Source organism: Cyprinus carpio, chromosome B8 (assembly GCF_018340385.1).
Source record: "Cyprinus carpio isolate SPL01 chromosome B8, ASM1834038v1, whole genome shotgun sequence".
NCBI classification, from domain to species: domain Eukaryota; kingdom Metazoa; phylum Chordata; class Actinopteri; order Cypriniformes; family Cyprinidae; genus Cyprinus; species Cyprinus carpio.
In genome coordinates, this window is record NC_056604.1 from 24,006,664 (window position 1) to 24,021,578 (window position 14,915).

General features: G+C 35.2%; 1 protein-coding gene across 2 annotated transcripts in view; it reads right to left on the reverse strand.

Moving 5' to 3' along the window:
• Nucleotides 1-6,790: 6,790 nt before the first annotated feature.
• The window catches only part of LOC109049248 (phosphatidylethanolamine-binding protein 4), a 107,592-nt gene continuing 99,467 nt past the window's right edge, over nucleotides 6,791-14,915 (reverse strand). For both annotated transcript variants that reach the window (XM_042730194.1, XM_042730193.1), the window contains one exon: nucleotides 6,791-7,145. In XM_042730194.1, coding sequence (XP_042586128.1) covers nucleotides 7,054-7,145 — 92 coding nt within the window. In that variant the 3' untranslated portion in view covers nucleotides 6,791-7,053. The remainder of the gene's footprint in view (nucleotides 7,146-14,915) is intronic.

Below are 14,915 nucleotides of genomic sequence, written 5' to 3' on the forward strand. Positions count from 1 at the left end.
AATCTGAAGGGGATCTCCCCCACTCCCACTTTATATCCCACACGTGAATATATGATCTAATCCAATCAGGATGGGAATGTGTCATTGCTCAGGGAGCCAAGAATGTTGACAATGCATCAGGCCGTCTCTGAGGTACACTTGATATCTGGTGTTGTCACATTAAATGGCTGTGAATCAGTACTCTTGAAAGATGTGCTAAAATAAGGTCTCTCTATTCAGAGACAAATTCTGTAGCATCTGTTAAAGTAAGCTTACTTTTCTAAATGAGAACTCTGTCATTCATACCAAATGAGGAAATACACACATACTTCATTAGCATAGCGGCAACAAGCACTGAAAAATAGAATGGAGACTAAGTAATTTGAATATTACTTTTTTATAGACCAAAATAGAGGAAGTAAACACTCTTTTCCACTGACTGAACCCGTGACGTGTGATGAGGCTGTCAGTGTTCATTCAACAGCGCGAAACAGAAATGTGCAAAACAAACAATCATTTTCATATGGCTGATATTTGGAAACATAACCTTAACCGAGTGCTTCTCAACCTGTATGACCCCAAGGCCCTCCATAGTTTTAATACTTCGTAACAATTAAGGATAACAATTTTTCTAAATATTTTTTTGCTACTCGCTTAAATATTTTACAACTTGGCATAGTTAAGTGTCTGCTGGTTTCATCATGAAAACGGAGATTTGATCTGAAAAACAGAACTATTATTTTAAGTACTGTACATCCACACATAGCTAGTGCAGAAAAGACAGAAAAATACAAAATTAAAAGTCAAGCATAGAGAGTTTCAAAGTATTTCATTATAGAACTGATTGCTGCTATCCATATAGCTCTATAATATCTTAAGAAGCAATGTAAGGTAACACTTTATTTTAAGATGTCCTTGTTACATGTACTTACTATTATAATGGCAATAAATAATGCATAATTACATGCAAGTAACCCGAAACCAAACCCTAACCCTATAGTAAGTACAAGAACACCTGAAAATAAAGTGCAACCCAATATAAATCATGCTGTACTTACAGTGACACAGACATTTTTCACAAATTTTCACAGCAGTCCTCCTGAAATACCAAACTGAATCTCCAAAGACCTTCAAGTTAGGTGACCACAAATAAACAAATAAATACATTTCTAAATGTTCATCCTTACGTAGCCGTTGACACTTTTCTCCTCGGTGCCTGATCCCAACTGTTCTTTCAGGGATGCAAAACAGACGAGGGAATTCCCTTAGCATAGGAAAAGCTTGGTCTGTCAGGGCACTTTCCTAAGGGAAGCCTTTTCATGGAGTCCAGACTGGAAAAACTGCCCAACACCTGTCGAGCTCCGCTGGTGTTTATATTTCCGCTACTATTATGAGCGAGCACGCTGTACAATGAATTATTGACTGGAGTTTGACTATGGAACTCTTTTCCAGGTTGCGGTCTGAAAAGGACTCCCCTCATGCATTTTGCATGTAGGGATTCCAGGGAAGCGCTCGCTTATCCTAGATCTTGATCTCGCTAATTTCAATATGTGGCGGAAAAATACAAGGCCGCAACGGGTGTCTAATCAAATTAGTTGTGTGTGTTTCCAGGCTGCGCGAGGGACATTACCAGTAGCTGTTCCTCATTGCTATTATATCCTAGAGCCGAGGCTTATTCCTACAGGCTGATGGGAAGATTATTCTTATAAATAATGGAACACTTATTCAGGGACTGTCAGATGGGACAATACATTCTGTACTGTACAGTGCTTATGGGACAGGACAGCATGCAAAGCAATGGTAAAAATTGTGTAAAAAAAGTTAAAACTATAATAAATGGGATAGAAAAGTCATCAATGTTATTAATTGTTAATTATGAACAAAAAAACTCACTTGAAAGACTGCAACACACACAGACATATTTGTGAAACTGGAGGCAAAACCAGTCATAAGTATCACAGGTATTTTTTTAGCAAAAAGCCAACAATACATTGTTCGGGTCAAAATTATAAATTTTTCTTTTATGCCAAATATATTGAGTAAAGATCATGTTCCATGAAGATATTTTGAAAATTTCCCAAACATATATCAAAACTTAATTTTTGATTAGTAATATGCACTGCTAGGAACTTCATTTGGACAACTTAAAAGGTGATTTTCTCAATAATTAGATTTTTTTGCACCCTCAGATTTTCAAATAGTTGTATCTTGGCCAAATATTGTCCGATCCTAACAAACCATACATCAACGAAAAGCTTATTTATTAAATGATGCATAAAACTCTGTCTCAATGTGTGTGCGTTTGTGTAAATATATACATATATATATATATATATATATATATATATATATATATATATATATATATATGATATATATGGATATATATGTATATATATATATATATATATATATATATATATATATATATATATATATATATATATATATATGTGTGTATGTGTATATATATATGTATATATATATATATATATATATATATATATATATGTGTGTGTATATATATATATGTATATATATATGTGTGTATATATATATATATATATATATATATATATATATATATATATATATATATATATATATATATATATATATATATATATATATATATACACATATATATATATATATATGTGTATAGTTTTTTAATTAAAAACCATTTGAAACTTATGAAGTATGGACAAACACTTGTTTATATTTTATTTTATTTTAGTAATGTCTGCTGTTCAGATTAGTCTAAATGTAGATTAGTTCCACTAAAATGCAATCAAATATATATTTAATAATCTATATATGATAAATACAGTAATATTCTGTTAAAACTTGTTTAAAACTTGTATGTATGTATGTATGTATGTTATGTATATATATATATATATATATATATATATATATATATATATATATATATATATATATATATATATATATATATATACACACATAGTAGAAAAACTATATGTGTAGTATTCAGTTAATAAATAAATAAAAAAGATAAAATCACCTCCAGAACCTTTAACCTTTATAATCTGACTTTTAACCTTAAGTGGTTACAACACATATCTCATGGCTGATCTACTTTCACTACCTGCTGACCTTTAAAAGTATTAATTAATCAGAAAATATTTATTTATATGGCTAGTGTAGCATCTCTGACCTTTCTGTTCTGCCGATCCTTGAGAAGCTTGAGGAACTGAGCTTGGATTTGGTGTGTGTGTGTGTGTGAGAGAGAGAGAGAGAGAGACCATTGAAGTCTGAGAAAATAAACAAATGCAAACAGGACAAACTGATCAATGCTCTGCTGAGTTCATGCAGGGGACATGCTGAGACTCACCAAAGACTGGCTTAACCAGCCGAGGCACAAAGACCTGCAGGAGCCCTGCGTGTGAGTGTGTGTGTGTGTGTGTGTGTGTGTGTGTGGCGCTAGAGGTCGGGGTATGTGAGAGAAATGATCTGCCCGTCTGTGAAAGTATGAATGCATGCGAGAGCGTGCCAGAGCGTGTGTGTGTATGTGTGTTAGATGAGACACTATTGCCTGCTCAATTAAACTACTAACTTACATTGATCATACCCACATCAAAGTACCTTCCCTAAATCCTAGCCCTTTTTTCCAGACATCTGGTGTATTGATATCAAACTGTCCTCTGAGACAGAAATGCTCAAGTGAAGCCGATAGTTATTTTTTCCAGAGAGGAGCTTTTGTGACCCAGCCTCACACACCGGAGTGAAGCGGAGAGGGATTACATGCTATAAACATTTTGAATCGGTTACAGACTTCACACAGTTCAGCTCTCCAATGCACTGTGATCATGTATTATGATGAACAATACAACAATTAATAGTTTGTGTGATTTGTGATGAACTATTACTTTTACATATAGATTCTGTAACAAGTGAAGAGGGATTACATACTATACATAAATTCTATAATAAAATAAATGAATAATAGCAGAAAAATCATCATATGATACTGTAACAGAAAAAAAAGTACATTTATTAATATAGAGTATATCATATTTAGTTATTTGTTTAGTCATAGTTATTATATTTAATATTATTCTTTTAATAATGATCAATACAATAGTATTAATACAGCTGTAAACATACAGCGTAATAATAAATAATAATAATAATAATAATAATAATAATAATAATAATAATAATAATTCTGTACATGCCACAATAAATAAATGAATACTATTTTTCATTCTGCATTAACTAAACTTCATTATTACTACTACTTTATTACTTTTACACTTCTCCTTTTGGAGAATATATTTAATATTATTATCATTATTATTATTGAAACACACACACATATACACACACACGTGTTTCAGTAAATGTGTATAATTATTATTGCAATTATTATAATTATTAAGTGTCACTCTTGTTATATGAATTAATATACAAAATTTAGATAAACAGGTCTGATCCGAATATTACCGTACAGTATGTCGTATGCATGTTATAGTACTGCAGTAGCTGTGCTATTGTAAACATATGTCTGAGATAAACTGAAACTAGTTTTTTCGGAATCGTCTGCCTTTTATTTTGCATGTCTATAATTATTACATAAGCCTGCTCAGAAATAGCGCTCTATGAAAATGCTTTGCCCAATATAAACTAAACTTTACTCAGGCGAGACAAAACCTGCCTGTCTGAGAAACCCAGAGAGGTGAATTTATAAAAAGTTTCTTTTGCTTTTATTGTGAACGTGTGCATACGTAAAACCACAATAATAAAAAAAAGCCTCGGCGTGAACCCGTGCCCCTTCTGTCTGTCCCGAAGTAACACGCGCAGAGTATTTTGGTCATAATTCCACTGCGGCTTCCGTCTGAGTTGTGGCCTTGACACCCCCCCCACCCCCCTTTACTTCCTCTATTGGCCATGACGTACTTCCTGTCTCCAGTTTGACTCTTTCCACACTCTCTTTCTAAACTGTGACAGCGCTGAAGCTACTTTACCACCTCTGTTTCTGTCCATCTTTTATTTTTCATCATCTCGATCTTTCACATGCGGCCTGCAAATTTGCATGAAGTCATGATGTTGAACCTCCAGTGCATGTCTGACCTCAGAGAGCGCACACAGCATTACTGCTGGTTTGTGTGGTGTTGAGCTGTCTGGAAGAGTCCGGGCCTGCTCACGCTGCCAAGAAAACAGGAATGTAACACAAGTGAGGGTGGATTATGTAAGAAAGAAATAGACTGTCCATTTCAGGCAGAATCAGGCAGGCAGGCCGTGGGATAGTTTGCCGACGAGCAGCCATAGTGGTATGTGTGTGTACACGTGATTTGACTGTATCTTGTCTTTGTGATCTGGAAGTATTGAGTTCTGTCTTCAAATCTGTTGAGCTGCCCACTTAGATGGCATTTTAAGGCATTATAGTTATGTTGTCGAAATTAAGGCTGTTCTGAAAGTTTGAAGGCTGGATGTTGCTTCCTCATTTCAACCAAAGCTTGCATCACATGTCCTTCGAGGACAACCCAATCCCAGAATACACCGCAAAAACTCCATCCAAGATGGTGAATGAGTAGAAGACAATGCAGATTATAAATATATTTAATTCAAGACTCAATTGTTTGCTTGTACCACATATTTTTATGCTTATAAAAGTAACATTAGCTTAGCAACTTGCTACCATCAAACTGCTCCCAGACAGCAACATAGTGTTGGCCCAGATCCGGCCCACATCTGGCCCACGTGAAATCCAAGTGGGCCAGATGTGGGCCATATCTGGGCCGAAACTGCTTGCTGTCTGGGCTGGAATCACTTGAGGAGCACATTGTTAAAAAAAAAAAAAAAATACATTTAAAGGCATAGTTCATCAACAAAATGATTTACTCACCCTCAAGCCATCATAGGTGTATATGACTTTCTTCTTTCAGATGAATAGAATCAGAGTTATATTAAAAATGTCCTGACTCTTCCAAGCTTTATAATGGCAGTGAATGGTGGTCGAGATTTTGTCCATTGTCCAAAAAAGTGCATCCATCCATCGTAAAAAGTGCTCCATACGGATCAGGGGGATTAATGAAGGCCTTCTAAATCGAATCGATGCGTTTGTGTAAGAAAAATGTCCATATTTAAAACCGTATAAACCATAAGCTCTAGCTTCTGCTAACTGTCGTTCGTGTGTTGGATGTAGGATGTAGATGTAGCGTAAACTCTGCTAGTTTCAAAAGAAGCAAGTTTTGTTTCCAGCAAAGGAAAACCAGTCTCCTCTTGGCTGGGCCAAAAAATTAGACTACAGCTAAAGTGTGTGAGAGAAAATAACTCTCCACACCAGTAGGTGGCATTAGTCTATATTTGTCACTTAAAAATGACTGCCAAAACTAGGACTGCATATATACAAAGCATAAACAAAGCACCTCTTGCTTACCATTTCGAATATTAATTGTATCGATCATTTTCTTCATTACAGACAGCCTTGTTGTTATGAAAATATTTTTGTATTGGCATTCTAAGGTAAGATGAAGATGTAAAATTATAACAGGCTTCTCTCTGGGCACCTTTAACTTTAAGTACCTTTTAAAAGTAAATAATTGTCACAGTTGTTATGCACATAAAGGTCCATTTTATTTTGTGGAGTGCTACATAACGGTCATTTAGGAGTTTCCATGTTACGATGGCGGCTCTCTATGTAGGCTGCACACTACAGCAGGTTTTGGAACAGAGCTAGAGTGTGGGAGAATTTCCTAAAATACACTTTGTGGGATAGTTGTTTTCTTTCCCATTAATATTTATAACATTTTATAAACATTGTGCTCACATTCAGAGAGAGGAGTGTTGATATGACTATGACCTTTATTTAGATTCTTATGAACAGGTGAGATGTGTTATTACATCAAACACATTCCTACAATTTACAATTCAGACATGAGGAAACAACACAATTCATCTTTTATAACGATAGTTTAATGTTCACTTTAATATTAATGTGCCTAAATAATTCATTAATTCTTGATATAATGTCAGAATTGGGACAAAAATGAGCCACAGAGTGTGTGAAGGCCAGAGGTCAAAGTTGAGCAGCAGGCTGGAGGTGTCCTAGTCCTTGTGGTTTTGGGTGAGGAACTGAACTGAAGCCACTGGTCTAGCCAGACCAAACCTCTCAACAAATGCCTGCAGATCCCAGTTTCCTAGAAAACCAACAACATGCCTGTCATTGCTCTTGTGTGTGACTGCATGCTACTGACCCACTGTAACATAAACTGGCTACATGACAATAACAACAACCTTTCTATATGACCCACTCATGAGAAAATCAACACAGGAAAAATATGTTTCATGAGTTCTTTCAAACATATGTGCCATATATATATATATATATATACACACACACACACACACACACACACACACACACACATATATATATATATATATACATTATTAATTATTAAATTATTTATATTTATATATATATATATATATATATATATATATATATATATATTAAGTAATTTAATAATTAGTTGAATGAATGAATGATGACACTAACCTTAACAATAACAAAAATCAAAATTAAAAATATCAACTATAAATAATCTTCTAAATAAATATAAATAATATAATTATATTATTATTTATAATTAAAAAAATTATTATTATTATTATTATTCATTTGTTTTTTAATATTGCTATTATTTTTATTTATTTATTGATATAATGTACATAAACAAATCACTAAAACTTTTTTGTTTTATATTGCTACTGTTATTTATTTATATAAATAAATAAACATCATAACATTGTGTTATTATTGTTACTTTGGTTTTTTGTTCCTTTATTGCTGTACATAAAAAAATGAATAAACAAATGAAAAACAAACAAACAAAAAGATAGATAAATAAATGTGATTAAATAAATCAAATATTTTGTCTCAGGTGTTTGCTATTATGTATTTATTTATTTGTTCATTGCTGTAAATTGAATAAATAAATCCAATTTATCATTATCATCATTACTGGATTTTGTTATTCTTGCTATTATTACATTTTTGTTTCTTTATTGCTGTAAATAAATCAATACACAGCAAAATAACTCAAATTAATAATAAATATCATATAATAATGTGTCAGGTAGCCTTCCTGTAACTCTACAGTAGAGCATGGTCCTAGCAACTCCAGGCTTATGGGTTTGATTCCCAGAAAGCATGAACTGATAAAATGTGTATGCAATGCAAATTGCTGTGGAAAAAAGCATTTGTCATAAATGTAAATGTAGCTAAATGTATTATTATTTTTTAATATAAAGAAACAACATGAAAAGTGCTTGGCACTATAATAGATTTTATACTGATGCAGGCGTTCAACTCACTGTCATTTTCATCACGTGTAACAACCTGTGTCCCTTTTACTATCATCTGTACTTTTGATGAGTTTTCCAGTGACTGAGCTTCCCCGGCTAAATGTTTCAATGTAGTCATTACAAACGGTAACTGAACGTGTTTAATGGAGAATCTTGTAATGGCGCACGTGTCTCAGGGCCTTGGTGGGCTGTGAATCACTGCGAGCATCTCATCTCTAAATAAAACACACAGCCTGTCACAGTGCTGGAGGTGGCAACATGAGAGAGAGCGTTTTGGCAGGACAACCAGATAAATACCAGACGTAACTCCGGCTGCTATGACAATATCACTTCTCCAATTCCGGCAATAACCACATTCCTAAAAGCAAATGTGAAATCACATTTGGAATAAAGCGCCAACAAGCTGCGTCCAAGACTGAAAATGTAAAGTTCTGAATTTGGAGGCTCTTTAACTGTTCTTTTGTGTATATCAAGCAAAGTCTATGAGATATTTAGAGATATTTGTAAAACAGACAAATAAATAAATCAAATAATACTTTGTCCCTTCAATCAATCAAATGTATATTGCAGAACAAAAGCAAAGAAGCAACAATACCCATTTAAAATGGCAATTTCTTCCGCTAGCTGTGTGCACAGACAAACACGCGGCCGAGGCGGATATGCTGTAGTGGCGAGGAGGGAAACCCCGTCCGTGCACACAGCACATGAACCACATCCTGGAAAGATCAAATGTGACTGTGTGTATGTGTGTGTGTGTACTTGTTTGTATGTTTGAATGCAAGTGGGTGTGAGAGTTTGCAAGTGTGATTTTAAAGGAAAATGTCATAGTTGCTTTCCACCGCTTCTTGCGGCTCTATAGCTCACCAGACACTGTCTATGAACAACTATACCCATTTAACCCTACATTTAGGCAGATGCTTTTGGCCAAAGCAATGTCAAGGTACGGTAAATACACTTTAGCAAGTTTGTTCCCTGGGAATTAAACTCGTGACCACGACCTCGCGTTGCACTTGTGAAAAAGAAGTGTGCTTAAAGTGATGGTTCACCTAAAAATGAAACATCTGTCATAATTTACTCACCTTGAAGTTGTTCCAAACCTTTATAAGTTTGTTTCTTCTGTTGAATATAAAAGAAGATCGCAAATTTTACTGGTAACCACACATTTCTTGGTAGCCATTGATTTCCATAGTATGGAAAAAAGTACTAAGGAAGTCAGTGGGGATAAGAAACTGTGGTTACCCACATTCTTCAAAATATAATTTTTCGTGTGTGTGTTCAGTAGAAAAAAAGAAACTCGTACCGGTTTGGAACAATTTGAGGGTGAGTAAATCATGACAACTTTTATTTTTAAGTGTACTGTCCCCTTTAAAATATTCAACGTGCACTTGTTGTGTAGTTTAAAATGATATTTTTTAAAAGAAAAAAAAAATCTGTACTTGCAGATACAATAATATTAATGAAATAAAAGGCTACTTAAGACTTTAAACGTAGAAGTTTTTAATAGTAATGGCATTAAAGTATATTTTAGTTTACAAACAAATGCTAGTCAGTATATTCAGCAGTTACACCTTAACCATAATTAGTCAAACGTAATAGAATTATAAACTTACATAAAGATCCTACTTAAATGGGTCAAAAAAAAAAAAAAAAACACTTTTTAAGTTCAACTAACTGCATTCAATGTACATGCAGACTATAATACAGTTTCATTTAATTGTAAATAACATGCAATGTGTCTGAAAACATTACATTCAGTTTACACTTATGTATATTAATTTAAAATATATTAACAGTTCTAACAGTTTTTGGCCACCACTGTATTATATATATATATATATATATATATATATATATATAATATATAAATATATATATATATATATATATATATATATATATATATATATATATATATATATAATATATATATAGATATATATATATATAAGTTTTTCGTCTATTTCAGTAATTCAACTCAAACTGTGAAACTCGTGTATTAAATAAATTCAATGCACACAGACTGAAGTAGTTTTAAGTCTGTGATTCTTTTAATTGTGATCATCATTTTTAGTAATTTGTTGGCCTTCTGGAAAGTATGTTCATTTACTGTACATGTACTCAATACTTGGTAGGGGCTCCTTTTGCTTTAATTACTGCCTCAATTCGGCGTGGCATGGAGGTGATCAGTTTGTGGCACTGCTGAGGTGGTCTGGAAGCCCAGGTTTCTTTGACAGTGGCCTTCAGCTCATCTGCATTTTTTGGTCTCTTGTTTCTCATTTTCCTCTTGACAATATCCCATAGATTCTCTCTGGGGTTCAGGTCTGGTGAGTTTGTTGGCCAGTCAAGCACACCGATACCATGGTCATTTAACCAACTTTTGGTGCTTTTAGCAGTGTGGGCAGGGGCCAAATCCTGCTGGAAAATGAAATCAGCATCTTCAAAAAGCTGGTCAGCAGAAGGAAGCATGAAGTGCTCCAAAATTTCTTGGTAAACGGGCGCAGTGACTTTGGTTTTCAAAAAACACAATGGACCAACACCAGCAGATGACATTACACCCCAAATCATCACAGACTGTGGAAACTTAACACTGGACTTCAAGCAACTAGGGCTATGAGCTTCTTCACCCTTCCTCCAGACTCTAGGACCTTGGTTTCCAAATGAAATACAAAACTTGCTCTCATCTGAAAAGAGGACTTTGGACCACTGGGCAACAGTTCAGTTCTTCTTCTCCTTAGCCCAGGTAAGACGCCTCTGACGTTAACAAGAGGAATACGACAACTGTAGCCAAATTCCTTGACACGTCTGTGTGAGGTGGCTCTTGATACCTTGACCCAGCCTCAGTCCATTCCTTGTGAAGTTCACTCAAATTCTTGAATTGATTTTGCTTGACAATCCTCATAAGGCTGCGGTTCTCTCGGTTGGTTGTGCATCTTTTTCTTCCACACTTTTTCCTTCCACTCAACTTTCTGTTAACATGCTTGCTGGATACAGCACTCTGTGAACAGCCAGCTTCTTTGGCAATGAATGTTTGTGGCTTACCCTCCTTGTTAAGGGTGTCAATGATTGTCTTCTGGACAACTGTCAGATCAGCAGTCTTCTCCATTATTGTGTAGCCTAGTGAACCAAACTGAGATACCATTTTGAAGGCTCAGGAAGCCTTTGCAGGTGTTTTGAGTTGATTAGCTGATTGGCATGTCACCATATTCTACTTTGTTGAGATCGGTGGGTTTTTGTTAAATGTGAGCCAAAATCATCACAATTAAAAGAATCACAGACTTAAACTACTTCAGTCTGTGTGCACTGAATTTATTTAATACACAAGTTTCATAATTTGAGTTGATTTACTGAAATAAATTCATTTTTCAATGACATTCTAATTTATTGAGATGCACCTCTATATATTCTATAACTGTTTTATGAACTAAAAAAAATGATACAGTAACATCTTTTGTGTTCTGCTCATGAAAGAAAATCATACAGGTTTCAAATCCCTTTAAGATTTGATCAGTGAAGATTTGTGCATAACTAATAGAAACTGATGTACTGTAAGTGCTGAATGTGAGATACAGTAGAGATGTGTGTGTGCATGTGACTCGTGTATTGTGTGTGAAGATGTCAGGTTTGTCTCTAATTGAGTGTTAGAAATGGAGTAAAGTGACCCAGCATTATGAGGTCATGTGACCTTTAGGCCTCTGGACCTGAGAACATGAGGAGATAATGTTCCGCCTCTGCAGATCACAACCCCTGCTTGACCCCACTACAGCCAGGGCATCACACACACACACACACACACACACACACACACACACACACACACACACACACCTGTACCTGGCCAGTAGCAGACACTCGTCATCAGATGTAACACATAATCAACAGTCCTCATGTAAAGGAGCCTGAGGCTATGCACTTTTTTAAAATGTTATTTTTTCAATAACAACACTTAAAAAAAAAAAGAAAAAAAGCTTAGGCAACAGTAGCCCTGAGCAGAATGAAGGCATGCCTAGTCACATTTTAAACATTTTAATACACAAAAATGGCAAATAGTAATGCAATGGTCAAAGACATACAAGTTCTGTCACAAAACTCTAGATGGCGCAGGCCGAGGTTCTAACTCAATAAGTTGAGATATAATTGCATCATCATTCACATGGCACAGCTGATTGGTTTCTTTTCGCATAAGCAGACAATGAGCTTGCTGCTCAACATTCAAATACTTGGCTAGTGCAGCTGTAGCACTTCAGAAACCCTCCAGCTCCCCAGCTTCACCTGTATAGATCTGCTACAGGTGATTTCCTGTATGTTATATATAGGGTTATTTCATATATGTTATATGTTCAGCAGCAGTACTTCTGTGGATGTATTAGCAGCAACAAGTCTCGGTACTTGCTCTGCTGCAGCAACGTAGCAGATCTATTCCGCCAAGACCAAACAAGGAGAAGGACTGAAATAGGATTTTCTTGTAAAACATTATCAAGTGACATTTATTTGTTTGTAGGTGAGTATGGAAAAAAAAATACTATGGCTGTCAATGGAGACCAGAAACTGTTTCTCATACTCACTCGAGACATTACATCATTACAAGACAATTTCTTCACCTGTTTTTTCTAAAAGGTGAAAATTATAAGTCTAATTGTTTTGAAGAGAAATAGCAAACTTATTCTTAACAACACAGCTGATTTACGGTAACACTGAGGTCTGCAGGACAAAAATATGCAGGATGAGTTCATACTATCCGTACGTATGAGCAACAGTATGACAGTGGTAGCAAACATCGCTAATGCAGACAGATCTAGATCAGGAGTACGAGTCTCCAACAACCGGACTGAATCACAACCAGTGAGTCACAACTAAACTATCTCTGGATTATGACAACGTGACATCAGTTCAATCCAGCGAGTAGGCAAGTGTTTGGTTGACCTGTTTATACACTGCTATAAAAATCGAAACATCATTCAATGTATACAGCTCATAGTTTATTCAGGACTCAAAAGTATGCTGGCGGGGAAACCCCGATGTAAGCTGTGGTTAACTGGGGAAATAGCCCATCAGTTTCGTCCTCTGGCCTCTGCTGGTATTGGTAAAAGGTTGTTGACACCTCTCACTCGATGTCATCATGGAGTCAAGGGGGTGGAGAGTGTTGGCTAATGCGATGATTTACAAACGCTCTAAAAATAGCGCGCCTCTTTGTGTGTTTGGGTTAATTTCATCTCTTTCCATTCCTCAAACTGTCGACTCATGGAAAACAGAGATAGGAAGTGGGGAGTGATGCGGCACTTTCTTCCTCCACTCAGCTCCACCCTTTCTGGTCTGTCTTTTGATTCACGCAGTACAGGAAACGCAGTCTGTAAGCTTGGTGAGATATCTTGAGGCACACTTAAGGTATGCACTGTCGACAATACGGCTGGACAGCATTAAAGGAAGAGTTCACCCAAAAGTGTACTCACCCTAAGAGGCCGTTCAAGATGAGTTTGTTTCCTCATTGTAACAGATTTGAAGAAATTACATCACTTGTTCACCAATGGATCCTCTGCAGTGAATGGGTGCCATCAGAATGAGAGTCCAAACAGTTGATAAAAACATCACAATAATCCACACCACTCCAGTCCATCAGTTAACGTCTTTTGAAGTGAAAAGCTGCATGTTTGTAAGAAACAAATCCATTATCACCGTTCTTCTCAAATCAAAATTCACCAACCTATATGTTTAAAACCATTTTGGACTGTTTTTACAAAAAGGTGCTTTATCTGTGCATATTTTTCTCCTGATTAAGACGAGACTGGAGTAAGCTATATTACATATTATGGACTAGTATTATAGTAAGCTAAAAATGTCTTGACGGATTTGTTCCTTACAAACACACAGCTTTTTGCTTCACATGATGTTAATTGATGTGATGTGGTGGTGTGGATGGATTGTGGATTATTGTGATGTTTTTATCAGCTGTTTGTACTCTCATTCTGATGGCACCCATTCACTGCAGAGCATCCATTGGTAAACATGAGATGAAATGCTACATTTCTCCAAACCTGAAACAACTCACCTACATCTGGGATGGCCTGATTGTAAGTAATTTTCAGCGTACAGTATTTTCATTTTTCCTTCACTATAATATTAATGCAATATTAATTAATTTAAAATAAAATAATAATAATAATTTAAGGATTTTAGTCATTTTTATTGATGTTGCACGTCAAATTGGAGCCTGAATTTCCCACATAAGCTCCACAGTGGTCTACAGTATGTGACAACCACTAGTAACCACTAAATATATATTGTGACTTCATAGAAACTGTTTTTGAATGACTCAAAGGGCAAATATGTTTTATGGTGTAGTTACAGCATCTACCGGCAGGGGCTAATGCTATTTCCAACAGCTTGCTTTATTTTCACCAAAGACTTTTTAACAGTAAGTGGCCGTATAGTGTGTAATATAATGCCAATAGTTCTAGTTCTGAATTCTGAATTATATAGTTCTGAAGTCCTGAGTTACTGTGCATCACTCCAACCCCCAGTTTTGAAATTTAGTTTAGGATTATTTTTGTAGTAAAAATTTGTAGTAAGATTCCACAATATTACTGTTTTACTGTTTTAATATT